The sequence below is a fragment of the Echiichthys vipera genome (assembly GCF_963691815.1).
Source record: "Echiichthys vipera genome assembly, chromosome: 16".
Taxonomy (NCBI): domain Eukaryota; kingdom Metazoa; phylum Chordata; class Actinopteri; order Perciformes; family Trachinidae; genus Echiichthys; species Echiichthys vipera.
Window position 1 is genome coordinate 26,714,190 of NC_139841.1, and position 26,871 is coordinate 26,741,060.

The 26,871-nt window shown below is 45.6% G+C and overlaps 1 protein-coding gene across 2 annotated transcripts in view; it reads right to left on the bottom strand.

Annotated features, from left to right (window-relative positions):
- cwc27 (CWC27 spliceosome associated cyclophilin) overlaps nt 1-26,871 on the bottom strand; it is a 32,700-nt gene that overhangs the window by 2,389 nt on the left and 3,440 nt on the right. For both annotated transcript variants that reach the window (XM_083929387.1, XM_083929386.1), the window contains 7 exons: nt 26,793-26,862; nt 25,878-25,957; nt 25,758-25,794; nt 25,494-25,669; nt 13,701-13,804; nt 5,334-5,443; nt 5,133-5,239 (listed from right to left, as the gene is read on the bottom strand). In XM_083929387.1, the coding sequence (XP_083785513.1) occupies nt 5,133-5,239; nt 5,334-5,443; nt 13,701-13,804; nt 25,494-25,669; nt 25,758-25,794; nt 25,878-25,957; nt 26,793-26,862 (684 nt within the window). The remainder of the gene's footprint in view (nt 1-5,132; nt 5,240-5,333; nt 5,444-13,700; nt 13,805-25,493; nt 25,670-25,757; nt 25,795-25,877; nt 25,958-26,792; nt 26,863-26,871) is intronic.

The following is a 26,871-nucleotide window of genomic DNA, read 5'->3' on the forward strand; positions in this document are numbered from 1 at the left end:
AAAGGGGGAGAGGTGCAGAATCAGGGCTCATATTTTTGTCAGAAATCCAGAAAGCAAAGCCCTGGTCCCCAGAGAACAGACGCTCATGTGTCTTTCATTTCCCCACTCACTTTCTCTTCCCCCCAAAGAGAGATTAAAGAATCAGGACATTCCTCGCAGGAGATATCGGTGTCACAGGTTTTCTCCCGCTGACACGGTTTCATCAGCTGCTGTTATGGATGCTATCAGGGAATCTCTACAACAGAGCAGGAGAGACTCATCGATCGGAAGGATCCATTTTTAGCCGCGTTTTCAACCAGCTTCATCCTCCGACATTTACGCCCGAGGGGAGTATCATATACGGGAAAGAAAAGTTTGGAATGAATGAAATATCTCTATAACTCTAACTATTGGATGGATTTGTATGAAGATGAATCCTGATGACTTTGATGATCCTCTGACTTTTCATCCGCGCACCTTCATCGTGTCGAAACGTCTTCAATGTTTCAAACACATGCACCAAAAACCAAACATTCTCATTCATTCATTCATTCATCTTCAACCGCTTATCCCGGGGTCGGGGTCGCGGGGGGGGGGGGGGGGGGCTGGAGCCGATCCCAGCTGACATCAGGCGTGAGGCGGGGTCCACCCTGGACAGGACGCCAGTCTATCACAGGACACATAGAGACGCACAGAGACAGACAACCATTCACACCTACGGGTGATTTAGAGTCATCAATGAACCGAACACCTGCACGTCTTTGGACTGTGGGAGGAAACCGGAGAACCCGGAGAAAACCCACGCAGACACGGGGACAACATGCAAACTCCACACAGAAGGGCCCAGGCCGGGATGCGAACCTGGAGGTGCTAACCACTACACCACCGTGTCGCCCAAACATTCTCATGTAAATTTCTTATTGGCCAATGTTAGCATGCTAACACAATAAAGTAGAATGATGGTCAACATGACGTCTCTGCATGTTAGAAGAAAAGAGAAGCGAAAAGACCGAAACACGCATCTGCGCGGATTGAAATGTTTCAATTTTCAGTAAGAAAAATCGGGACGCCATGTTACAAAAGCCTGTCGACGCCACTGAGAATCAGAACTGAGGACAAACTTTGTGACGGAGGAAGCCATAAGACTGCACGGCAAGTTCTGCCAGTTCTTCCAGTATACACGAGTGGGGAACGATGTGAAGAACGACAGGAGTTACTCCACCTCCAGTACAGTAGGTGGCGCTCTGCCAACGGTCAGACAACAGGTCAGAATACTTATTTTTCTTCCAGTTGACCTTTTGTCAAAATCGCGACAACTTGGAAAGCGAGCAGGACACGGATCAGTATTAGTGGTAAAATGCCTTCACCGTACTGCCCCGAGCTAATCACTGTTAGCCACGTCCGGCTGTTAACGACACTCCAGGATTTCTCCGTTAATAGTTACACGAAAAAAACTGTCTCGATGGCTTATTTGATGTATGTAAGTGCTGACAAAGACCGTGGGATGATTCTGCGCCGGAATGACACTTTAATATCAGCTCAGCTGGCTCGGACCCTCCACAGAGGTGGTCCTAAAAGAAAGTTATCAGGTACTTTCCACAACTTTGGCTACTTTGAAACCAAAACAGAGCTGATCGTGAGTTATTAACTGGCTCCGTTTACCGCAGCTCTATCTCTGTCCATGTCCACACACTCACCTAACATGCATCAGTAACATTAGCCCCTGTCATACTGCCTTATGTCAGGCTTTGAACTTCCCCTTTTAAAGCTGATGATCAACAGGTCTTTCTTATCTTATATCGGCTGGAAAACCTTTTTTACGTGCCCCTGTGTGGTATATGTCTGGGTGTGTAGACTGCGCTGCTGTGCACCAGTGTTTGTGTTTCAAACTGGCGGCACTGAATGAAGCAACCGTGGATTCTCTGTTGTATACTTTATAATATTTTGATGCATGTCTGCCGTGTGCAGCGTGTGGTTATGCGTCTGCCCCGTCCTCTGGCTCGAGCCGCTCACACTTTGGCTGCGTTGGCGTGTGTTTGTGCACTCTACGCGCTCTCTCTCCGGTGTCCATTTGAAATCGGTAGGAGTTGTGACAGCTCATCTAGAATGTCATGGGCTAGACTCTGGCAGACCCTGAGGACTCCTGCTGTGCGCGCAGGCCGCCCCTGATAATTTGTCTAGCAGTCTCGGTGATGACAGCCCGCCGGCCGTATGGCCTCGGAGTCACACAGCTCCGCAGACGTGAGGAGGAAACCCTGCTTATCAAAACCACTCTGTGCTGCCCTGATGCGCCGCCGCAGAAGCCTTTCCTCCCATTTATTTTTCTTGCAAAAGTAAAGGAGGTGGGAATTAAGGAGTGAAGGAGGGATGATGAGAGCAACTCTTTGCATCGAGTGTGGACTCTCGGTGTGAGCTTGTGTGTGTGTGTTAGCGGAGGAGGAAGGGGGGGGCTGAAGAGGGAGACTCAGAGTTTGTAGACGCAGACACAGATGGAATAGTTTACCTCCTCTGGCCCAGACTTGACTTCCAATGTCTGACCTGTTGTAACCCACATTCTGTTCACAGTGCTCCTAGAGTGGCACAGACTTCCCACTGGTGTTTTTCTAGGACTGCTTTGCTCCTGCCCTTGTCCCTCACTACCTCCCTCCCTCCCTCCCTCCCTCCCCTCCAAGCCCCATACCTGGCGGGGGCGACACAGTGAGGTGTCTACAGCCGGGGAGAGGCTCCAAGCGCCAGCCAAGGCTTCGCTCAAATTCATTAGCCCTCCACACACACACACACACACGCACGCTCGCACACACACAGACTGCACTTCAAGGGGGCTTCTCGAGACTAATAGCAACTACAGATTTTGTTATTCTAAATCTCTCACACACAGACACTTTGCTCAAATTCAAACACATGGTATTCATTTCAAACCCCTCTACTCTGTGTAGTTGGACTTTGAGATCTTTGGTGAAAAACAGAATATGAGAGGAAAACACAGCGTCAGGGCTGATTTCCTGATGGCCAATCTGGTGGCTGCGGGTTGAAATCCCAACTCAACACACACACACACACACACGGATACAACTTGAACTTTCACACACATTTATCAGAACCCCGAAGCGAGCTTTGGATCAGGTCAAATTCATCATGTACTGGTGCAAAGCAGGATTTTTCTGCAGTATTTGACCATTTTTTTAATTCTCACTTGGGCTGATCTTCCTCCTACAATCTCTTACAAGCCAGTGTTCTGCATTAAGGTATCAGTAGGAATAACACAAGAGGCAGAGGCACATGAAAAAAAAGAAAAAGAAGTATATCCTTGCCAGCTTGTCATGCTCCAACTTCACCGTGCACATAGCGGCGCGTCTGCCAGACGGCTTCTTGAACTCTCCGAGAGCACTCGGGACTCCGGCGCGCTCACACGCTGCTCAGCGCTGCTTCTAATATTTGCTACGGTGAATAGTGTCAGTGATTTAAAGCTGAGCAGGAATACTTACACGGCAGCTATTTCATTCTGTCCCGTGCAGTATTCCTTTTCCAGACGTACGAGCGTTCGTACAGTTTATCATGAAACGCTGACACAAACGTCCTCCTGACTTCAGTCGGTATGAAATTACAGTCGCTGTAGAAAAAGCACCTGCACTGGCCCGACAACCGTGCCCGTATATCTAACCCGGGGGAGAAATTACAAAAGGAAATTTGCATTTATATTAAACTAACCTTTGTAATTGAAAGCAGCACAAAAAACACGCTTATTTATCTGTGTAAGCGGATTTCTGCAGCTTTACTGTAAAATGTGCCATAGTTCAAAAAGTGAGCTATTCATTAAGCAGGTCGACGTGCTAATGTTGCTAATTCAGTACACGTCAGCCAGATGGACGTATCTCCCTCCCCCCAACGTCACATACATGCCCTTTTTTGGTAAGAGGAAATGAGGCTGAGCTAAATCCGACAAGATAGCGGCTCCCGTGGGCGAGGACGATTGGATCAAGTTGAGAGATCGGACCTCGACGGAGACGCTACGTCCATTTATGCGTCTACGGTATAATCATGATGTTGCAATCCATTCATGAGTGGTGACCCGCACTAGCTGCTCGCCCATTTGTTCGCCAGCGACCGTTCATTGGCAAGGAAAATGCAGGATTGTGATAGCTGATGAAGAGTTAGCTTTAGCCGTTAGCGCTCATCTGTTCTCTCATATTTGTTAACGCTCTCGACTCAAACAACAAAGAACTTGAGTTTTCCATAAATAATTGTGTATATACGGTATTTTCATTCTGTTAATGTCTTAATTTCTTGTTTGACAGTTAAGGAAGGTTGTGTTAAACTGCCTTTTAGGGCGCCCTCCCACTGTGCCTCCGTCCCGTGCCCCGTGCTTTAGGGTCCTTGTCCCCCCCTTCAGGCCCGTTTGTACTCACACTACCTGGGCCTCGGAGAATGCTTCTTGCTGCCTATACGTCATCACGCCGTAACACGTCACACGCATTGATGACATCATGGCGATGCGTGGCTTTGTTTCCAGATCTTTCCGTAGACCTCAGAGTTTTTGTGTGTCTTGTCGACTGTTTTTGAAGCTTTTCATCGACCAAATCTGCAGTAAACACTCCACCTCCGCATCACACCAACGTGAACCTTTCGCCGCCATTGTTTTAAATGTCCGCGCATGGTCCCTCCTTCTTTTTTCTACGTCCCAACAGGCGCACAGGAAATGACCTCAGAACCGCCGTAGGCCTCGTGCTCGTACATGTGCAAACGTGCTTTACAAAAGCCCACCTCTCCCAAATGGACCGTGGACGGCAAGTTGGCCACAGCTAGGCGTGGTACAGTTGCACTCACACTGGTCAAACAAACTAGACTTTACCCGTAAAACCTGTTCGGGCATGGTACGGATGGACAGTGTGAGTGCAACCTTACATAAGGTTACAACCCCCAAATGATCCGTGTCTCTCCCTGACAGCTATATTTTAAACGGTATGAGGAAAAAAAGTGTTTTTTCAGCATTAAACTTGTTCTAGTAGAAACCAGAACTACAAGGATGAACCTGAAAATGAGCACAATATGTCCCCTTTAAGGACATTTTCATCCCACAATGATAGATGACCGCACAACCAATGAAATGAAAATCAATCCACTTCTATATTTTGAATGGTATCACAGTCACTGACCATCCTTTGTCGTCGTCCTCTGCCAGCTCCTCCACGTCCTCCTCTGGAGCCTCCTCGGTGATGGCCGTAGACAGCTTGGACTTGAAGCGATTGAGGAGGGCCAGTGTCTACCGAACATTTAATATATATAAATATAATTAACATGTACAGTAGAGTAAAAGGTGCAGGTGTAACTAGGTCAGAGTCCTCCCTCCCTCTTACCTGTTGTTCTCTGTTGGAGCCCTTCTTCAGTTTTTGCTTCCTCTGCTCTTCGTACTTCTTTCGTCCCTCCAGATACTCAGCCACCGCCTCGTTGGCTGGCTTTTCCTCCACTGGAGAGACAACAGAGACATCAACACCGACGATTAACTGTTAACTCTTCATTTACTTTGTCTAAATCATAATCTGCTTCGTTAAAACTCTTTATTTTTGGTACCAAAAATAATAAAATCAATCATATGCACACTACCAGCTGAGACATAATCAGAGATAATGATGTTTTCTGAATTGTTTTTTCCATTAAAAGGTAAATTAAAAAAAGACTAAAATGAGATAATGGATAAAGTCTTAAGTACCAGGGTTACTGCACATTATCCAAAGTCAAATTCAAGCACTTTTCAAGCATTTCAAGGTGCATTTTCAGGCTTTTCCAGCACCGTACAGCTGTGGTAAACTACATACATACATGTTTTTGTCCTATAAACAACCAGGATGTTTTAAGACGACAAATGACAACTACCAGCTGAGACATAATCAGAGATGTTGTTTTACCATAAAAAGGTCAATTAAAAAAAGACTAAAATGAGATAATGGATAAAGTCTTAAGTATCAGAGTTCCTGCACCTTTTCCAAAGTCAAATTCAAGCACTTTTCAAGCATTTAAAGGTGCATTTTCAGGCTTGTCCAGCATCTTACAGTCGTGGTAAACTACACATTTGTATCCTGGACAACACTCAGTATTCAGTAAACTTATTATTGCACTTGTTGATCACATTAAATAAGATGTTATTGTCCTGTAAACAACCAACACGATGTTTTGAGACGACAAATGAAAGGAAAACTAACTCCACAGAAATATAATCCCCAACTGTTTGGATCATCTGTTACTCATCAAAAGTCATTTTTCATGCACAAATATGTGAGAATGCTGTTTTCAATCTCAAAAATGTTACATCACATATGCCTTCATTACATAACGGAACATTTCACGCACTTTATTCAAAATCAAAGCGCTAAAATCGTGTGTTTTCAAGGAACTCCAGCACCGGTTCGAACCCTGTAAGACACGCTCTTACTGTGATCATATTAAAGTTGATTCAGTTCCTCAGACATTTTTGCCAAAATCTGGTAAAGATTAATAGCTTGGACATATTTGACTGATAGCTATCACATGTTCTTTAGAGTTCTAAACTTAAGAAGTGAGAAAAGACTGAATGAGGGCGATTCGACGCTCCCCGACGCTACGAGTTGACAACATCGGGAGGGGGGAGAAATACCACCGCTTCGCGTGCTCTCCGGCAAACTTGACAGATGAGGAGCTAAACAAATATGCAGAACATGATCTGAGAGAAAAAGATAAAAGAAAGTAAAGCTTGTCAAGCTGTGACAGTTGCTGCCATACATGATCTGAGAACATGCTAATATGAGAGGTGAGGAGACGAGGCAGCACGGGGCAGCCCTCTCATCTCAGGCTTGACATGCTCTGCGTGAATCCGCACCGCTGCCAGCCCCTTCACAAAGATGTAGTGAATTAAAAACCTCGACCCAGTGACCCCCGCACTTTATCTTTCTCAGAGATGACCTAAATTCCAACTGCTACCTTATACCCAAACCTGATGTAACTGATCGCTCCCAGGCAGGAAAGACCCCTTTAATCCTCCGCAGACAGACACAGGACACATATGTGCACCTCGTCCACGCAGAAGTCATTAAACTGCTTAAATATTAGCAGAGGCTCGTCGTCTTTTCTTATTTTTTTAATGAAAGGTTTAAAATCTTCCCTTTGTGAGTATTAATCTGCAGCTTTTCTGATATTGAATGAAACGTTTTAGGTCATTTTTCAAAGCTAAACGTCCAAATTCTTCTTTAATGAACCCGGCGACGTGGCTAACAGCCGGACGTGGCTAACAGCCGGACGTGGCTAACAGTGATTAGCTCGGGGCAGTACGGTGAAGGCATTCAAAGGTCTTTTTTAACCACTAATGCTGCTGAAAATAACAGCAAACCTCTGCAGCAGCATGAGAAGAGTCCCTACACACAAAACAAAGCACCAACAGCGTAGTTAGTGAACCCAGAGTTTATTAAAGAGTGTTTTAAAGACTTACCTACTGGCCCCTGTACCAGCTCCTCTCATAGTAAAGTCCATTCAAGTGGATTACCAAAGTCAATCCCAAAGGAAGGAGCCCATTGGTGCTTTGTTGTGTGTAGGGACTCTTCTCATGCTGCTGCAGAGGTTTGGTGTTGTTTTCAGCAGCATTAGTGGTTAAAAAAGACCTTTGAATGCCTTCACCGTGCTGCGTAGAGCTAATCAGTGTTAGCCACGTCCGACTGTTAGCCACTCTAGCGGAAAAAACAGTCCAGATGGCTTATTTGATGTTTATAAGTGCAGAAAAAGACCATGGGATGATTTTACGCAGGAATTATACTTTAAGTGTTTGCAATGAGGATTAAAAACATATTTTTCTCAAATGTTAATTATTTATTTTTCAAACTCCATATGTTACTGGTCGGACCAAACGAGACGATGAGTTTTAGAACCAAATGATGAATAAATAAAATAATCCTTGAGGTACAGCTAAGAGCTAAGAGTGTGAACGTGGACGCAACAGCAGACCGGTGCTGCGATACAAACGCAGGCATGATGAAGTAAAAGTCACAGCGCGGACGGGAATGCTGGGAACAATTTTCCACTAAACCGTCCTCCTCTGCGGTATGTGTGAAGTAGTCTCTGTCTCATCACGAATGAAAGAGACAATCGGCGTGCTGACACGGGCGTCTGATGCAGTTAATGTGCTTCTGTAAATCTCTCCGCTCAGACACACAGGCTGTGAAGTCACGGAGTGGCAGACGGTGAGCACGGTCTGCTGGCCGCTGCAGCGCGCTCTTTCCACAACAAAATGTGATGTCACACACACACACACACACACACACCCCGCTCAGCCCCCCCGGGACGGCGTCACCTGACCTCGCCCCGGCCAAGCTGTGCCACTTCTGGAGGTGGATGACACATTCAGCTGCCCCAAATAAATGATGCAACAGAGAAAACACTGACAGCGTCCACCGCTTGTCGTTTAAGGAGAGCTGCCACGTTAGGAGTTACTGTGCGTGCGTGTTTATGTATATAGCTCTTTATCGTGAGCAGTAGAGTCAGTAAAGTGCTAATGAACTTATTTACAGAATAAAGGCAACAACATAAAACACACAGGGGCGAAAAATCTAAGTCAGGACACAGAAAAGCGCGTCAGAAACAAACCTAAGCTACCCTGAGGTCAGACTGCAGCTTTTGGGTGCCAAAACTGTAAATCCCCTTTATATTTTGGATAATTAAGGGCGCACTCACACTGTCCTTCCGCACCGCGCCAAAACAGGTTTTTCGGGTCAAGCCTAGTGCGTTTGACCAGTGTGGGTGCAACCGCTCCGCGCATAACTGCGGTTCTGAGGTCATTTCCTGTGCGCCTGTTGGGACATAGAAAAAAGAAGGAGGGACCATGCGCGGACATTTAAAACAATGGCGGTGAAAGGTTCACGTTGGTGTGATGCGGAGGTGGAGTGTTTACTGCAGATTTGGTCGATGAAAAGATTCTTACGGATTATGACTTTAAAACCTTTTGCCAACAAAGTTACGGTTAAAATAGGCGATAGTTGCCAGTAGACGAGTACGTCTTTCTGTTTTTTTTTGTTTGTTTTTTTCTGGTGTCAAGTTCGATGCCACAAAGGTGCCAGAAAACGGGGTTCGTAACCAGCAGAGAGCAGCGTGGAGGACAGTGCGAACGTAACCTCTGATGAATTTTGATGTTCCTACGACAGAGAAATCATTTACATTTCATTTTAGCGGATGCTTTAATCCAAAGTGACTTGCAACCGGTGCATTCAGCCATAAAGACAAACCCTAAGAATGATGCGAGTACATAGAAAATGATCTAGCATGGTCCGTCTTTTTTTTTTTTGTCCGAACAGGCGCACATAAAATGACGTCAGAACAGCCGTAGACCTCGTGCTCGTGCTCGTACACGTGCGCACGCTCGTGCTCGTACACATGAAAACGCGCTTTGCAAAAGCCCACCTCTCCCAAACGGGCCGTGGCCGGCAAGCGAGCCGCTCCTAGGCTCGGTGCAGTTGCACTCACACTGGTCAAACGAACTAGGCTTTACCCGTAAAACCTGTTTGGGCACGGTACGGTTGGACAGTGTGAGTGCGCCCTTACATAAGGTTACAACCACACAATGATCCGTGTCTCTCCCTGACGGCTAAATAGAAAATTATCAAACGAGCAAAAAGCGCCTCAAGTGGCTGCGATGACACAAAGTCGTAGCAGGTCACCGTAAATGAGCGTATTCCTCAAAATGCTGCTTTTTAAATAAGGAGAAATAAGTGTTATCATGCTATTTATTATTGCCGTCCATTATACATTATTCATCCCCGGGGGGGAAGTTCTTTAAAGATATTCTCACTCATGTCATAAGATCTTTGACAGAGCTCCCATTTCTTCTTCTTCAGGAACTAAAGAAGTGTGTGTAAAGTTCACCTCAGGAGGGACGTAACAGCGAAGGGCTTCAGGCCCACGAGGCGTTATGTAATTATTCCTCTTTCTTTCGGCGTTCGGGCTGCGAATAATGAAATACTGAACAATCGCTGGAATTTCCAAAACGCAGCCCTGGAAATTTACGTGCAACACATTCCCCACCCCACCCCACCCCACCCGGGTGTCAACACGGGAGTCTGCTCTGCTGCTCGAGGGGCAAACCTTTTTTCCCTCTTGATTTATGAGGCCAACAAGTGATCTCCCTCGATCCCCCCCCCCCCCCCAGTCACCTCTCCCGCTCTGCCTCCCTGCTGCAGCCTGTGACATGCTGGATGCTGACTGATGACGCCCCGAGGTCCTACACGAGGAACACACATTACCTTCTCCAGCTGTTGTCGCTAACTACTGTCTTTGAGTTTGATGGCCCTTTCTAACTACATTCCTCCCCTCTCCTGTCACCTGGGCTCAAGAGAGCTACAAATCAAGCCGCCGATGTAGCAACCGAAGGCTGCCCGGACGCCTCTCCTGTGGGGATAAAAGGTCCCCCTCTCTGTTAAACAATCAACCGCTTTTTCGAGAAAAACGCCGCGGAGCTGTGAGGCAACGTTACCGCTCGTCATCAATCAAAACCACGTCAAAAATGCGTTTGTCAGTTGGCGCTTTGAGGTCAACGCCGACTATCCATCTTCGATTATGCAACACGACTTGAGAAAACATCACAGGAGTGTCCTAACTTGGTCAAAACTGTAATTACGTGGAGAAGACAAAAATAACACGCTAATCTGGATCACGCGTAATTGACGTTTCAAATATCCCTCTGCTGAAACATTTCTTATGCGCACCAGTGTAATAAAACACCAAGGGCACACAGGCATAACCTGTATAATATCTAAGTGGGATAAAGACTGCTGCCACATCATTTAGGGTGGGTATTGAATGGACAGTGGTTTCAAGAATGGCTCTCTTATTTTTGGCAGTGGCGCCCGCGCGGCCATGCCAAGAAAAGAGAAAACCAGACTCCGGGAGCATGCTATAATTTATGTGATGAAAACTGAAGGGGAAAAAGGTGAATTCTGAGGAGACAATTTGCGTTTCACTCCAATCAACGTCGCGCACGTGCCAGCAGCCGAGCGGGCGGCGGCTGGAGGAGGTTGAGGAGCGGCCACTGACTGACTGACTTAACGCAGGACTGCGAGGGGAGGGTCAAGAATCAGATTGATACCATTTATAGCAACATTACAGGTAGAGAAATTAGACAATTGCAGTGAAAAATCTTTACTCTATTTGGTTTCTTTATGCATGCACGGCACCAGACAGACATAACAAGAAGGTAACCGCTTAAATATTCGTCTGAACATGAATATTTCAGGCGACAAGTATCGGATAAGGTCACAAATTAACTTCAGGGGCTTCAATCGTGCCTTCACTTCACTGGGGACGGCAGTAGCTCGGCCCATAGGTGACTTGGATGGAAACTGTAGCGTCGCTGGTTCAAGTCCCTGTTTGGACCATGTAATAGAGCGTGGACTGGTGGCTGGAGAGGTGCCAGTTCATCTCCTGGGCACTGCCTTTGGTGCTGTTGAGCAAGGCACCGAACCCCCAACTGCTCGGGGCGCCGGTCACTGGCAGCCCCCTCGCTCTAACATCTCTCCTTAATTGCATGTATAGGTCCTGTTTGTGCATGTGTGTGTATTATTACCCTGTTGCGGGATAAATAAAGTAATTCTTCTTCCCTGACTAATGACACGACTTTGGGAGAGTATTGATCTTAAGGGTATCACCAGATATTCAGGGGCGAATGGGGGGTTGCTGCTTCTAGATTTTGAACTTAAACCCTTGGATAGCTTGTTTACTTTGGGACGTCTGACTGGCAGGTCAAGTTTGTTCCCACGGGACAAATGAGGCGGATTTACGGCACAAACCAGGCGCCACCTTTTTGACTTTAATCGCCCCAGCGTACACGTGCTGGCCTTCTGCAGTTGTTGAAATGTTCACACAGCTACCGCACAAACTTACGCCTCTCACTTGCACAATACAAGTCAAAGTGTGCGAAGGATTTCTTCCCGCCTGAGACACACGAACACGCCTCTCTGCAGCAGAAAAATGTAATTATCATTTTAGGATCCTCTATTAAATCTTTTAGAGCTGAAACAGTTATTTTATTAATCAACTAGAGGAAAGAAAAACAAGAAAATTACTGAAATAAACCTGTTACCAACACTGTTTAGTTTTTTACTAAAGACAAAATGTCCAATCTTCTTTGGTTCTGGCTCCTTAATTGTGTGGATTTGCTGGACTCCCTTGTCTTCCTTGTCATATGTGACAGTAAACTGAATATCTTTGTGCTCACGACAACGGTTTTGAGACGTCACTTTTGTTACCGTTTCCTAACAATGTGTAAATCAAACTAATGACCACAATAACTGTTAGTTGCAGCCCTGAAATCTCACATCTCTCTCAGCTCTACATCCCGTGCGCCCCTGCAGAAGCTCCACTGACCACTTTGAGAAGCGCGCGGGCTAAATGAGACCAGGGGTTGACCTTCGCAGAGAGGTCAGAGCAGAACCAGGAGAATGATTTAAGCTTTGGGCCGATGTGAGCCTTAATGTGTGTGTGTGTGCGCAGCTTCTCCAGTGGGATGAGATAAAACGAGCCCTCGCCACAGTGCTCGTCTGTGGCCGAGCTGAGTTTCAGGATTTACAGCGTTTGAGCAGACATCCGTCTCCCCTGCAGCGGCCATTGGCCCATGACATCTAATGGAATTGACTTTTTGCTTCCAACACAGAAATGTAATGAGGAACTCTTCAAAAAAAAGAAACTCCTGCCTCTGGCTGAAGCTGCCAGAGAAGCACGAAACAAAGGTCCCTGCCCTGGCAGAGCTGAAATACCTTATGAGATAATGGAGAAGCTTAGGCTAGTTGCCACTTGGTATAACAATGCAGGGCTGTTACTGACTCAGCCCTTGAGTTTAGAGCTGGATCTGCTGAGAGGAGGCTTCTTTCTGCTTGGACTGTTTAGAGAAACAGCTTAACTCCACGCAGATATCACCGAGAGCGACAGAATCTAATCTTAGTATCAAATTACAATGTAATGATTGCCTTTTGCGCTCTTTCACCTAAAATCTCCAACCAATCGGCAGCGAGTCAAGAGTGGGCTCAGTGTGTGTGTGTGTGCTTGGAAGAATCAAATCAGTGTTTGTGGAGACAAAAACTCTGTTTGAGCAACAGAAACCCGTCACGCTGGTGGTAATCCCACAGCTAGACCGGTCCCTGCAGAACCCCCCACGAACTATTTTGTTTTGTTGCACAACAATGTACACACACAACCTCAAGCCAACCTCCGGGCCTAAGTGGTTGTTTGGTAATTTTCTAAAATGTGTTTCAGCATCAGCGAAAAAAACAAAAGATTGACGGCATTATGACAGACTTGCAGTGCGGTGGAGAGCCGCGGAGGCTTTCCGGGGGCCAGAGCTGCAAACAAACAAACAAACACACAAAAAGGGGGGTTTGATGTGCAACTACGGCGGCCACTCCGCAATTTTCACCCACACAATTTTCTGTGAGCTCGGACACAAAAATGCAGACCATTGGAGGGGGAGCGAAATAGAACGTCTGCGACTAATTGACAAAATCAGAGGGTTGCCTTGTCTTGGTGTCCATTAGCGGAGAATGTAGCACGGACCACCCTGTTCACACTCGGCACTCTGTGTGCTGAAGGAGCTCTTTTTCAAGCACCTAGCTGCGGTGAAATACATGTACAGCACACTATCAACCAAAATTCACAGTGTAATGAGTAACAGTAGTACGCATCCATCGGTAAATGTAAGGGAATAAAATCTGCACACGTACCCTCCTTGACGTCATCGACTGCAGGTTTTGAACCCTCTTCTCTCCTTTGCTTTATGGCCTGCAGTTCCTTCTTTAACTGTCGCGCCTCTTTCCGTAATTCATCACTGCGGGGGGAGAAATGTGGTTTAATCTCGACGTGTATATGATATAACCGTCATAAATGGATAACACCTGTAAGGGACAAGAGCGACGACAGAGCAGCAGGTTCACAGGCAGAAACAAAGTCTGTCGCGTCAAATGTAAAGTGAACAGTTGAAGCAGACTGTCGGCTCCGCTCCGGCTCCTACTGTTAAAGATTCATCATTAAAAACAAACAAAATGACATAACAAACACCCTGGCCTTCACAAACAAACATCAATTGTTCTGCCTGTCAAAGTGTACCGTTCGTGGCTCATTATGTGGGTTTATAAAACCAAACATAAAACACTGTGTGCGAGTGTCAGAGGTAGGAATGTACATTAAAAGCTTATGTTGCTCCAATAAATTTGATGGAGCCTTAATAAAATAATTGTTCGCCCCTCCGGGCTTCTGGAAAGCACTGGAAGAGGCCGAGCCGAGTGAGAATAATGTCAATGTGTTTCTTGTTCTGAGATGAGTAATTATCATTGCAGCCGGACTCATTAGAAGCGTTTTAACACTCCACAGTGGTAATGAATGGCGATGCATCAAATCTCATATACGGTCATCTGACGCTTTTGACTTGGTTCAACATTTCATGGGCATGGTTCACTTTGATTGGCTGCACATACAAGACAAGGCTGTACACAAGTACAAGACGTGGGAAAATATGATTGTTTTGCAAGTCTGTAATCCACGGTGGTGTGGTGGTTAGCACTGTTGCCTCACAGCGAGAGGGTTCCTCGTTCGAATCCCGGCTGGGGCCCCTCTCCCTGTGTTCTCCCGGTGTCTGCGTGGGTTTTCTCCGGGTTCTCCGGTTTCCTCCCACAGTCCAAAGACGTGCAGGTGTTCGGTTCATTGATGACTCTAAATCACCCGTAGGTGTGAATGGTTGTCTGTCTCTGTTCGTCTCTATGTGTCCTGTGATAGACTGGCGTCCTGTCCAGGGTGGACCCCGCCTCACGCCCGATGTCAGCTGGGATCGGCTCTAACCCCCGCCCCGAGACCCCGACAGGGACACGCGGATAAAGATGAATGAAAGTCTGTAATCTTGGAGATCAAGTCCCGCTGTCAAGACTCTCACCCAGAGGTGGGGGACTCGAGTCACATGACCTGAGGACTTGAGACGAACACTGATAAAACACTCGACTTGGTCTTCATGCCTTGAGACTTGACTTAGACTGGAGACAGAGGACCCGAAAGGGCTTTACCTTTTTTTAAAAGTTAGATTATGTTAGAAATTATGTTTTATTTTGAAACATGATCGAGTGATTTTACAGTTCACTGCACTATGGATCGACTGATATGGACTTTTAGCTACGTGAATGTGTCTTTTAGCTAGCTGTTACAGCTGCTAGAAAGCTAACGTTTGCTAACTTTAACATAGCTTAAAGTTAACGTGACTGGAAAGCTACCTAATGCATATGTCTTCACAAAAAGATGCATAGCAAAAGTGTCTTTAGCTAACTTATCGGCTGGTCCAGTGGTCCAAAGTTAACTAGAAAGGTAGCGTTTGCTAACATGAATGCTAACATAGTTAAGAAATAAGTAAAACTTGTGTACCACTCTCTTCACTGATTTTGAATGTTGAAACTGGGGTAGATCATCAGATTTTTCTATGACTTGCTTGATTCTCACCGCAGTGACTTGAGTCTTGCTTGAGATTCTATGGTTATGACTTGAAACTTGCACCTGAGTGACTTACTGCCACCTCTGCTCTCACCTACTTGGGAATTCTACCAATTTGGACTCGATACTTGGATGTTTGGGTTGTGTAGATCTGTTAGAGCGTTGGGTTTGGTTAAGTCAAGACCAACAAGTCCAAAGTGGCGTTCAAAGTCAAGATCAACAAGTCTTATTTCAAGTCCATTATTTGTATTTGTATTAATATTATTAATTATTATTTGTATTAGTCCTAAACCAATCATGATGTCCCCTTCACAAATCCGATACTATTGCTGTTAAAGTCTAAAGTCAAGCTGCGAGTTGATTTTATCAGGTCAAATATAAAGTCACCAGATCTTTACTGGAGTCTGATTCAAGTCCAAGTCATGTGACTTGAGTCCACACCTCTGCATAAGCATAAAAAAACACAGTAAATATGCATGTAAAGCAGAGCACAGCCCTTTGGATGCAAGCCATGTGAAACCTTTTCAAACTACAGAAACGTTCTGCGATACATGAAATACACAACTGTCAGAGGCTGTTAGTGGCAGAGGTAATGAAAGGCTTTATACTTCCTGAGTATTACAGGCTCTGCTTGTGTCCAGCCACCCTTATAAAATCTTTAATTTCACAACAGAGGCAGGCCAAGGCACATCCTCGCTTCCTTGAGTCAAGGTAGCGTCTCCTTTGGCAGGTGGCCCGAAGCCCGGCTCATGCAAGGCTGAACGCTAGAAGTGCGCACCAGGGCCAGCAAACGCTGATTATTGTTCCGTTTCATGTGATTGAGGCTAGATTGAGATATGTTATGTTAGGAAATGGAAATATTTTTGCACTGACTGACAGCTCTGTTTTTGTCCCGCTCTCTTGCGGAGCCACGGAGCACAGGTAAGCTGCACAGTCTGGGCCCCCGGCCTAGAAACATGTGAGGCATCTCCAGACCAAACAATGGCTGCCTTTGTTCCTTACATCTGTTTCTCTGGGCTGACATTCATTTATATCCTTTTCTTACCTTTTATTTCATTCTTCAGTTACGAGCTGTCCAACGCTCATGTTGCCTTTGTTTAAATCGCTGACATTGTCCGTGGCAAAGCATCGAGGCATCACACGGGATGATATTTTTACTGTAAGTGCCTCTGCAAATATGAACAGCTGTGGCCAACTCCATGTCATGTCTCTTCCTCGTTAGCTTCCCCGCTGTTCCCGAGGATACACATGAGGAACCAGTCAGACACACAGTTGTTAGTAGTCTCTTTTCCCAAAGAGAAAAAATGTTGCAGCTGAATCCAGGCTGGAGTTGCCAAGAGCAGAACTGGTTGGCACAGACACACTTTGGCCTGTGTGAGGAAGTCGCCTGCTCAGCTCTGTCTCGGAGCAATGACAACAAACCTCCTTTCTGAGACTCAGATGTGACAAACCAGAGTTTGGCAGAATAACATAATGATTTAGAGACTGTAGCTACCACATTTCACACGAGCTAAAGCCTAGTAAATTTGTTAAAATGTAGATTCATTTTTGGTTAGTGCACCTCGATTCAAGGCGGTATTTTGATCTCCATCGAATAGTTTCTCTTGTGTTTTAAAAGTGTGTCTCAAATGGCTCATTGGACCAAACAATGGCTGCTACTCAGAAGAGGAAGTCGCACATGAAAGCCTGAAATATTAGCCGACCACTGCCATCTTGGGAGGAGGTCCGGATAGCTTCAAACTCTTTTATCCCTATGTCAAAACTAATTCAAGCAAACACGGATCAAATAAATAAGGATGAAATCACGATGGCAACTAACAGAGCTTTAATTTTACCTAGTTCAATATCATCCCATGTTCTTTTTTCGGCACTTACATTCATCACATAAGCCATCAAGACAGACTGCAGTACGATGAAGGCATTCAAAGGTCTTTTTTAACCACTAATGCTGCTGAAAATAACAGCAAACCTCTGCAGCAGCATGAGAAGAGTCCCTACACACAAAACAAAGCAGCAACAACGTAGTTATTGAACCCAGAGCTTATTAAAAGAGTGTTTTAAAGACTTACCTACTGGCCGCTGTACCAGCTCCTCTCATAGTAAAGTCCATTACAGTGGATTACCAAAGTCAATCCCAAAGGAAGGAGCCCATTGGTGCTTTGTTTTGTGTGTAGGGACTCTTCTCATGCTGCTGCAGAGGTTTGCTGTTATTTTCAGCAGCATTAGTGGTTAAAAAAGACATTTGAATATCTTCACCGTGCTGCCCCGAGCTAATCACTGTTAGCCACGTCCGGCTGTTAGCGACTCTACTGGATTTCTCCGTTAATAGTTGTAACTTAGTGGCGAAAAAGACCATGGGATGATTTTTCGCAGGGATTCCACTTTAATGACTGACTTTTCTCCAGTGACGGCACTTTTTAAATAGGTTTTTTAAATATCTATTTTAGCACCGGTGTATGTTTTATCATGATGTCCTGGGTTGTGTTTCTTTGTTTCCTGTAGCCGTTTCATCCTCGTCCTTTCATGTATGTGGAATGTGTTTCACGGATGCAGCACGGGTGGAAGTCCAGTCCAGATTTCCTACAATGTGGAACAATAAAGTGAATCTCGACTCTGGTCTGTAATGTGAAAAACATGCTCACAGAGACAAGAGCCCCGAGAACTGCACGAGCAAAGACGAACACCGCTCACAAGAAGATACCTCGTTGGATTTTTGCTCACAAACTCTGCCCACAAAAATAACCTGAATCCATTGCGTTATAATGCACACAGTGTTTTTGTTTGATCCACCCCTGTATATCGATATACTTGTTGTCTGATGCATCATTTTGTCCTCTACTTGTCCAGTACAGGGAGGCCCTCTTGACAGACGATCAACCATGAGTCAGGGATGACGTGAGGCCCCTACTTCCAGCGTCTTCTCCAGGACTGAAAGGTGAGCTTTTCATACATATATTCTGCAGCGAGGAACACTTTGGACTGAGCGATCGTTTTCTGCCTGCCTTGACACGCTGCCATTCGGAAAACAAAAAGACGTATCCAAGGCAACGGCCAAACAATCGGCTCCACTGCCCCGGTGCCAATAAAGAGAAAGAGGCCAGAGAGGACGGGAAAAGCCCCAATAACACCTGTTAAGACACCTTGGGGCTCAGCAAATACCTCCCAAGACCCTCACATCACAACACCACCACTTATTTAGTTTATACAAACTTGGGTCTAATGTCACAACCACTGAGGAGACTAGTCTGGATAAATATCAGTATTTTTAAAGTTTTGATTGAGGCCGATACGCTATAGTTGAGATTTTCTATAATACAATTATGACACACTGGCCAATAATCGTTGAACATAAACGTATAATTTTTTAATAAGGACTCCTCAGGTTTGGTTATTTACGATCTGTAACCGAGACATGCCGAGAACGTCATTCTACAAAAAGAAAAATAAACCTGTCAGCGCTCTCTGGTGGACAAATGATGCAGTTTCTGATTTTTTTTTCCAACATATCTTTGTCATTTCTGTTCCGCAAGTACTTGGTAATTACAGGGAAAGATATTCATGATATATATATATATATATATATATATAAAAATATATTTATCTGTGATAAACTAAAGATCGGTCTTATTCAATTATGTCCATCTTGGCTTCGTGTTGTCGGAGCAATGCACCGGCAGACTCCCAAGATGGTAACCGAGCGAAACGACTTCACAATTCTGTCTGATATCAGTAAAATAAATCAAAGCACCATGAAAAAAAGTTTATTCCTAAACTTCTTGAGTTTTCAAAGTGCAACCTGATTTTGAAGATCGAATCTACAGTAGCTACTAAAAGAATAGGAAGGATTTCACACTGAAGTTTAGAAATGGATTTAAGAATATCTGGTGCTATCCAGTCCAGACGCAGTAACAACTTAAAACTAAGGTTCAATTAAAAATAACTTCTTTGTCTTCCCCGAGGCCTCCTCCCAGCTGGACGTGCCTGGAACACCTCCCTAGGGAGGCGCCCAGGGTTCATCCTTACCAGATGATCCTGAACCACCTCAACTGGCTCCTTTCAACGCAAAGGAGCAGCGGCTCTACTCCGAGTTCCTCACAGATGCTGAACTTCTCCCCCTCTCTCTAAGGGAGACTTATATCTCCACACTGGTCCTGGGAACGCCTCAGGATCCCCCACTTAGAGCTGGTTAATGTGGCCCGGGAAAGGGAAGTTTGGGGTCCCCTGCTAAAGCTGCTGCCCCCGCGACCCGACCCCGTGTAAGCGGATGAAGAGGAGATGATACTATTCAGTACAGGAGAACACCCAAAGGATGAAGAAGAGTCTATGGAGCCTTCACTACCTTCATCCATCCAACAGGACTCTGATGGGGCTTTCATAAAACATGAAGCCAAGCAGAGACAGAGACTCAGATGTTGTCATCAAATAGTATAAACAAACCTAAATGGGCAAAGCTGGACCCATTATGGATCATTTTTGCGAATCCCTTCCAGTCCCAGCGGCGTGGTTCTACCAGCTACTGTCCCTCTTTCATAAAGCTCAGAAGAAGTGAAACCTGCGGACCTGTGGATGATTAACTTTTCATAAAGAAAGCATATGAGGTGATTGGCAGGGGACCAAGAACTCGCTCATGATTCAGAAACTTGCATTTAATACTCCAGTGTCTGGCAGGAGTCTGAGGCTGACACAGGAATTCGACAACCTTAAAAATAGTACGGTGATGACTGTATGGTTCATCAGAAATTCAATCGTTTTCCAAAGTGTACAGGCAGGCGTACTTGCCTTTTTTGGGTTTCTCTGTGTGCTCCTTTCCCAGCCTTCGAGTGGCTTTTGAGAAATGTGATTACTGATAAAGTCAAAGTGATTTAAGTTTAGATAAAGGCAAATGTACGACTGCAGCGGGTTAAATGTATAGTTAAAAGTTACACTGAACACCCAAGGATGGTAGCAGCAGCAGCAGCAGCAGCTTCTCCCCGCTATGGGGGACTCAAAACCAGTCTAAAGACCGAGCAAGTGATGTGGATGAATGTACTAGAATAACAAGATGGCTGGGTGAACTCCCCTCAGGGGGCACTCCATGGCTTGGTCGAAAGCCAAGGAGCTGCAGTGGAGGAATCCAACCTCAACACAGGAATTTGCATGACTTTGCAGAGTGATCTAGACCAACACATTAGCCATGCAGTGGACCAAGGTTCCTCTCTCAGCGCGCTTCATCCGCCTCGCGATTACTGACCAGATCCTCGTGTGGGGATGGAAGAAAGGAATGAATCTGGAGGAACTTCACGTGTATGTTTTTATTAAGTCGAGAATTTCTCTTTATTTTTCTTGCTTTTGAGAGTTAAAGAAAATGTGCATGTTGTCAGATGTTGACACTGATCACAGTCCAAGTGACGTTCTGCTGTTTTTTTTTTCAATGCAAGTCTTAACCCCCTCGTCCAAGACACGCATCACCGTCTGGAAGTGCCCAATATGGGGCAGACATGCTACAGCGGGCCAAAGAAGTGTAAACCTGGCAGGTCCAAAACATACACAACCCCGCTGCCAAGAACTGGATTATCTCAAGCAGTTTTCTGCACAACAGCAGCGGCGAATGCTTCCCTGATCTCTGCAACCTTTCCCTGAGAACGCGCTGGGTTATGACCGATGACAAGAGACAGGTGCAGCCAATTAATAGAGTGACGCAGCGTCCGGGGCCACGGCCACTCGGGCAGGATAATTAGCGTCTGATGTCCCATTTAAGTTACACTGTCCACAAGGCTGGAGGACTGTTGTCTTAAAGAGCGACGCGACAGAAGACCAAATCCAGAAACGGGTAGATGCAGACGAGACCGGCAACAATGACATTTTTCACAAGTTTCTCACATTTTATTGTGAGTAAAGGAGAAAATATGCAGAATAATTCATACACTCATCTTCCCCAGCCGGGAATTGAACCAAGAACCCTCTCGCTGCAAGGCAACAGTGCTCAGACCAGTCCCAGCCTGGTCCTGGTCCTGGTCCAGTCCCAGCCTGGTCCTGGTCCTGGTCCTGGTCCTGGTCCAGTCCCAGCCTGGTCAGATGCGTACATGAACTGATGAAGCCTCTTGGATGAGAGGTGAAACGTCTTCCTAGACAAATAACCAAGTCCAGTTGCTTTTGACTGAAATTGCTTTTGGGATTATTATTGTTATGGTGGTGTAGCGGTTAGCACTGTCGCCTCACAGAGAGAAGGTTCCCGGTTCGTTTTCTCCGGGTTCTCCGGTTTCCTCCCACAGTCCAAAGACGTGCAGGTGTTCGGTTCATTGATGACTCTAAATCACCCGTAGGTGTGAATGGTTGTCTGTCTCTGTTCGTCTCTATGTGTCCTGTGATAGACTGGCGTCCTGTCCAGGGTGGACCCCACCTCACGCCCGATGTCAGCTGGGTTTGGGTCCAGCGACCCCGACAGGGACAAGCGGTTGAAGATGAATGAATGAATTATTCACATATAAAGCTGGGTGATAACTGCACACTACTGTTTTATCGCCTTTAAGTGGAATCGTATTTGGTTTCTGCACGTAAATGAACGATACAGAGCAAATGAGGTCGACAATAAATGAATCTGCAGCTGTTAACAAACAAATTCATCATTGAAGTAATTATTTTGATGAGTTCAGTGTGATTATTTATCAGTGATTCTGCAAATTCACACAAACCCTTTGGCGCAGTTATTTCCAATGAGCGTAAAAAGGACATCATGTTGTTGCCCTCTTCATTTTTAAGGACACTATAAAGTTAACGTTAAAGCCTGCTGCCACACACTGTATACACACATATATAAGTGTGTGATAACAAGTGATAGAAATAACAGGAAGTGCAGCGTTGTTATCTCCAGCCTGAGCTGCAGTGGAGGGAGCCAGGCCCTGCTGGCAGAAGCAGCTCACGCCATGAGGCCATATGGAAGCGTTTTGCTTCCCCAGTCATGCCCCGTCGGGTTTAACAAAAGTGGCGACTACCACATACACTGCTTTTTGGGACTTCATTCAGTAGTCTTTTAAGAACCCCCCCCCCCCCCCCCTTTCCCTTTAAGAGGCCTACTTCAAACGGAGCAAAACCAGACTTGATCAATAGCAACATAAAAATAAGCGTCAAACTGTGAGCATTAAAGCTTCGCCGACAACTTGAAACGCCGCGGCACGTTGAGACAAACTCTGTGTAAACACGATCTGTTCTGATCGATTGTGACGCGTCTTTTTAAAGTCTGAACAGCTCCTCGCTCCAGGTCCAGTGCGCCGTTTATTTGGTAGCTTGCTCATGAATGCGAAACAAGTCCGAGCAATATTGCCGTGGAAGATCATCCGGCTGCCGGAGAGCAACGCGGGATAGTTTGGACCTGAAGTAAAAAGTTTCAGGGAGACCCCTAGTCCGAGACAAAAGATACAATCAGTGTTGTAAATGGCCTGAGTATGCTGCAGGCGGCGGTCTTTAAACACACCACGCACCGCACACGTGATTGTTTAATGCAACAACAAAAGTCCTGCATCTGTAAACGGAGAAAAGTGGCTTTTCCCCAGGTGACCAGATACCAGTTCGGTTCCTCGTCTGCACACAGAGCAGCTGAAGGCTCAAAGAGCAGAGCGGCGGGTGGGAGAGCGGCGCTCACCCTGCAACAATGCCCCCTTTGTCCCAGACTAACACTGTACCTACCAGCCTGCTCTTTGATCCGCTGCCAAGACAAACCACTGTGTTGGGTTACAGTTCTTGTAGCAAAACAATCTGCGCTTGTGTTTAATATACTACAGTCTGTCTGCATTGGGCTGGCTGTCAGTCAGGACACACACACACACACACACAAATGAACGGGGGCCCGCTCCTTATCCCATTAGCACTAATAAGAGAAGGGTATGTTGACGATGTGTGTTGAGGGCTACCTGTTAAGAGGATACGGATGGGGGGAGATAACCAGCAGCATCAAAGACAGATGAAAGACGAATCGCTCTCTCTCCGTTCTCCTCGGGTCATTTTCAGACTAATGTTGTGTCTCACACACACACACACACACACACACACACACACACACACACACACACACACACACACACACACACACACACACACACACACACACACACACACACACACACACACACACACACACACACACACACACACACACACACACACACACACACACACACACACACACACACACACACACACACACACACACACACACACACACACACACACACACACACCATCACCTTCCACTCTCACCTTCCACTCTCACCTTCATTTCACTCACACGGACGCACTGTTTGCTTCGACTTCGGCCCAGTAAGTACGTTGGTTTGAGTGCCAACATTCCTGTTTCAAATGGCAGGTCCACTGATGTTGGTCCAGTGAGCTACAACTGAGGTGTGTGTGTGCGTGTGTGTGCGTGCGTGTGTGTGTTTAGAAACAGAGCTGGAAGATGCTTTTCAGAATAAAAGTGCTGCGATTGATGAGGTCATCTTTGGGGGACAGAGTAGGAGAATTGGAGGTGAGGACTTATTTTAGACACATGAAGTTTGGATTTACTCAGAAACCGAGAAAAAATAGCCCTGATGATGTCATAGTGATGTCATCTCAGCCCGTATCACAAACTGGTGTGATGTGTGAAAGAAGGGGGCGTCTAATTAAAGATGCAAGTGAGTTGCGTTATGGGAAATCGGGTGTTTTTGAAGCCCATACTTTAATTCTAATAATAATAATAATGCTAGATCGGTGGCGTACTCCTTTAATATGACAGCATAACTGTTAGTGACGAGTTTGGCCGGCAGCTGTCAGCAGCGTTGCTAACATGGCGGCCTATTTACATCTAGCCACAGACATGGATATTGGAATACTGTTGCTTTCATTTCATTATGATCACTCACAATTGTTTTAACTCACTCTTTGATAGATAGTAATAGTAGTAGTAGTGTTATGGAATTCACTGATTAGTTGATTGACACTTTTTATAAAAATCAGAAACTATTTTGATGGTTCAAGTCGTCTTTTAAGCTAAACCTCCATCACTCTCTGGCTCCAGCCTCTCACATTTGAGGATTCTTTGCATTTTAATGTCATATATGATCGTAAATGTCATATTTAGTCACATTTCTTAACATTTCATGGACTAAATAATTAAACAAGGAAACTATGGTCAGATGAATCAACAACACAGAGCTGCAACGATCATTCAATTAATCAATTAGCTGTCAAGACAGATGTGCGTCCTCCACAGAGCTGGGTCTGTCTGACGTTCCTGTCTGCTATAGTGAAGGTTTTCAACGCCACCGTACTCTACAGGGGAATTGTTGGGTCTCTGTAAATCATAAATAAGTCATAGAGTGTGGTCTTTACCTACTCTGTAAAGTGTCCTGAGATCACTTTGGTTATGATTTGGCACTATAAATTAAATGGAATCGAATTGAACTATTACATTTTTGATAATCAAGTCAAAATCCTTTGATTCCAGTTTCTTGAATATGAATATTTCCCGGTTTCTTTCCTCCTCTGTGACCGTAAACTGAGTTTCTTTGAGTCAGGGACAAAACAAAACACTTGAGGACGTCGTCTTGGGCTTTTGGGAAACAACCGATCCGCATTTTTCTCCATTTTCTGACGTTTAATAGACCAAACAAATGATATTTTCAATATTCATTGAGAAAACGATCGACCGATTTATCAAGATAGATAGAAACCGTTAGCTGCAGCCATTACATCAGATGAATCTAATCAACCATGGAGATATGCGCCGACATTGCAAGAATCTTTGCGCACGATAACGCAAAAACTGCTGCACTTTAGCAACAGCAGCCCCTAACTCCTGGGGATTGACTGAACACTGTATGAAAGATAAAGTTTGGATGGTGTCTTCTCATCTGACTGTTTTCATTACAGAGAGGGTTCAGCGCTGTAGTACACAGTTCAACAGCTCCCCCGCCAGGTTGTTCTGCTGTATTACAAGTGGAACGACAACTGCTGAAGCCGTCGGTGCACAAAGGACAGATCCTGCAGAGATTTACCGCACAAACCGGAGCGAGGTCAGAAACACGCGGTCGTACCTGCGGCTGGTCTTCTTCTCTCGCTCCTGCTCTTCGGGCTCCGCCGTTCTCTCTCCCCCCTTTTCTTTCTTCAGCTTGTTACTGATGAGCTCTCTCATCTTCTCCCTCTCCTCCGAGTCGTACTCTTCATCATCATCCGTGTCATCTTCGACGTCGTCCTCGGCCGCGTCGTTTGTCTGGAAGACAGAGCGCAAAGAGATGTACAACGGGAGAGGAGCGACTCTGTGAACTGGAGTTTTTCCACCTTTGCGGCGTCAGACTGACCTCCGCTGTGTCTCCTGGTGTCCTCTTCTTTTTTTTCCTGGGAGAGAGGACAATCATTACCAACGTTAGAGGAGGAGGCGCTTACTGTGGGGTTACTACTAAATTAGTTACTATACGTACTTATCAACTGCAGGAACAGAGCTCAGCTGGGGGTCGTCTTTCAGGAGGTCGTGGCTGCTCTTGCTTTTCCCTTTCAGTGTCTGGAGAAACACATTTTTGAATTTCAATGCAACTTCAGAATATTTCATTTTAAAAAGGAGCTGTACTTGAAACACTGTGAAGAAAGTGGTCTGGGATTGCCAGTACGTTAAATACTGATGTTCTTTTTCACGGCCACATGCATTCACGTGCACTCACATCAGGGTTCCTGCACCTTTTCCAAATTCACATTCAAGCACTTTTTCAAGGTGCATTTCATGCTTTTCCAGCACCTTACAGCTGTGGTAAACTACATACGTGTGTACAGAACAATACTCAGCATTCAGTAGACAAATGGTTGCACCTGAAAGAGTATATGAAACAGTTTTTTTGGAGATTAAACAAAAGTTTTTGGGAGAGATCGTAGATTATAAACTATGTGGAAGCCACATATAGAATATACCAAACGGAAGATATCTAAATGTATTGCTATTCTTCACAAAACAAGGAATTTGTTGAATAAGAAATGTTTGCATATATGTGGCAGTGCTCCCTGTGACCTTGGACTGGGATCTCTCCCGGTGTGGTTGGCCCCCCAAAGGTAGCTTCCTCTAGCCTCAGGTCTCGCTGCCCGGCCGTGTCTCTGTACTGACAGCTAGTGTTTGTGTAGGTGTGAGTGTGTGTGTCTGTGTGCCAGCGTGGCTGTGAGCGTATGTGTATGTGTATGTGTGTATGAGCGTATATATATATGTGTGTATGTCTCTGTGCATGACTGTGGGGGTGGGAGGGTTGGGTTCTTTTAACTTTCTTGGGATGATTTTGAGCTGGAATTACACTTTAAAGACCGGTGTGGACACTTTGAATAGTATGTGTGACAGTGAAGAGACACTTGAGTACCTGGCTGACTTGATTCACCATCTCCTCTTCCTCTTCAGCTTCCTCTCCGAACGATAACAGACTGAAGTTCCTACAAATA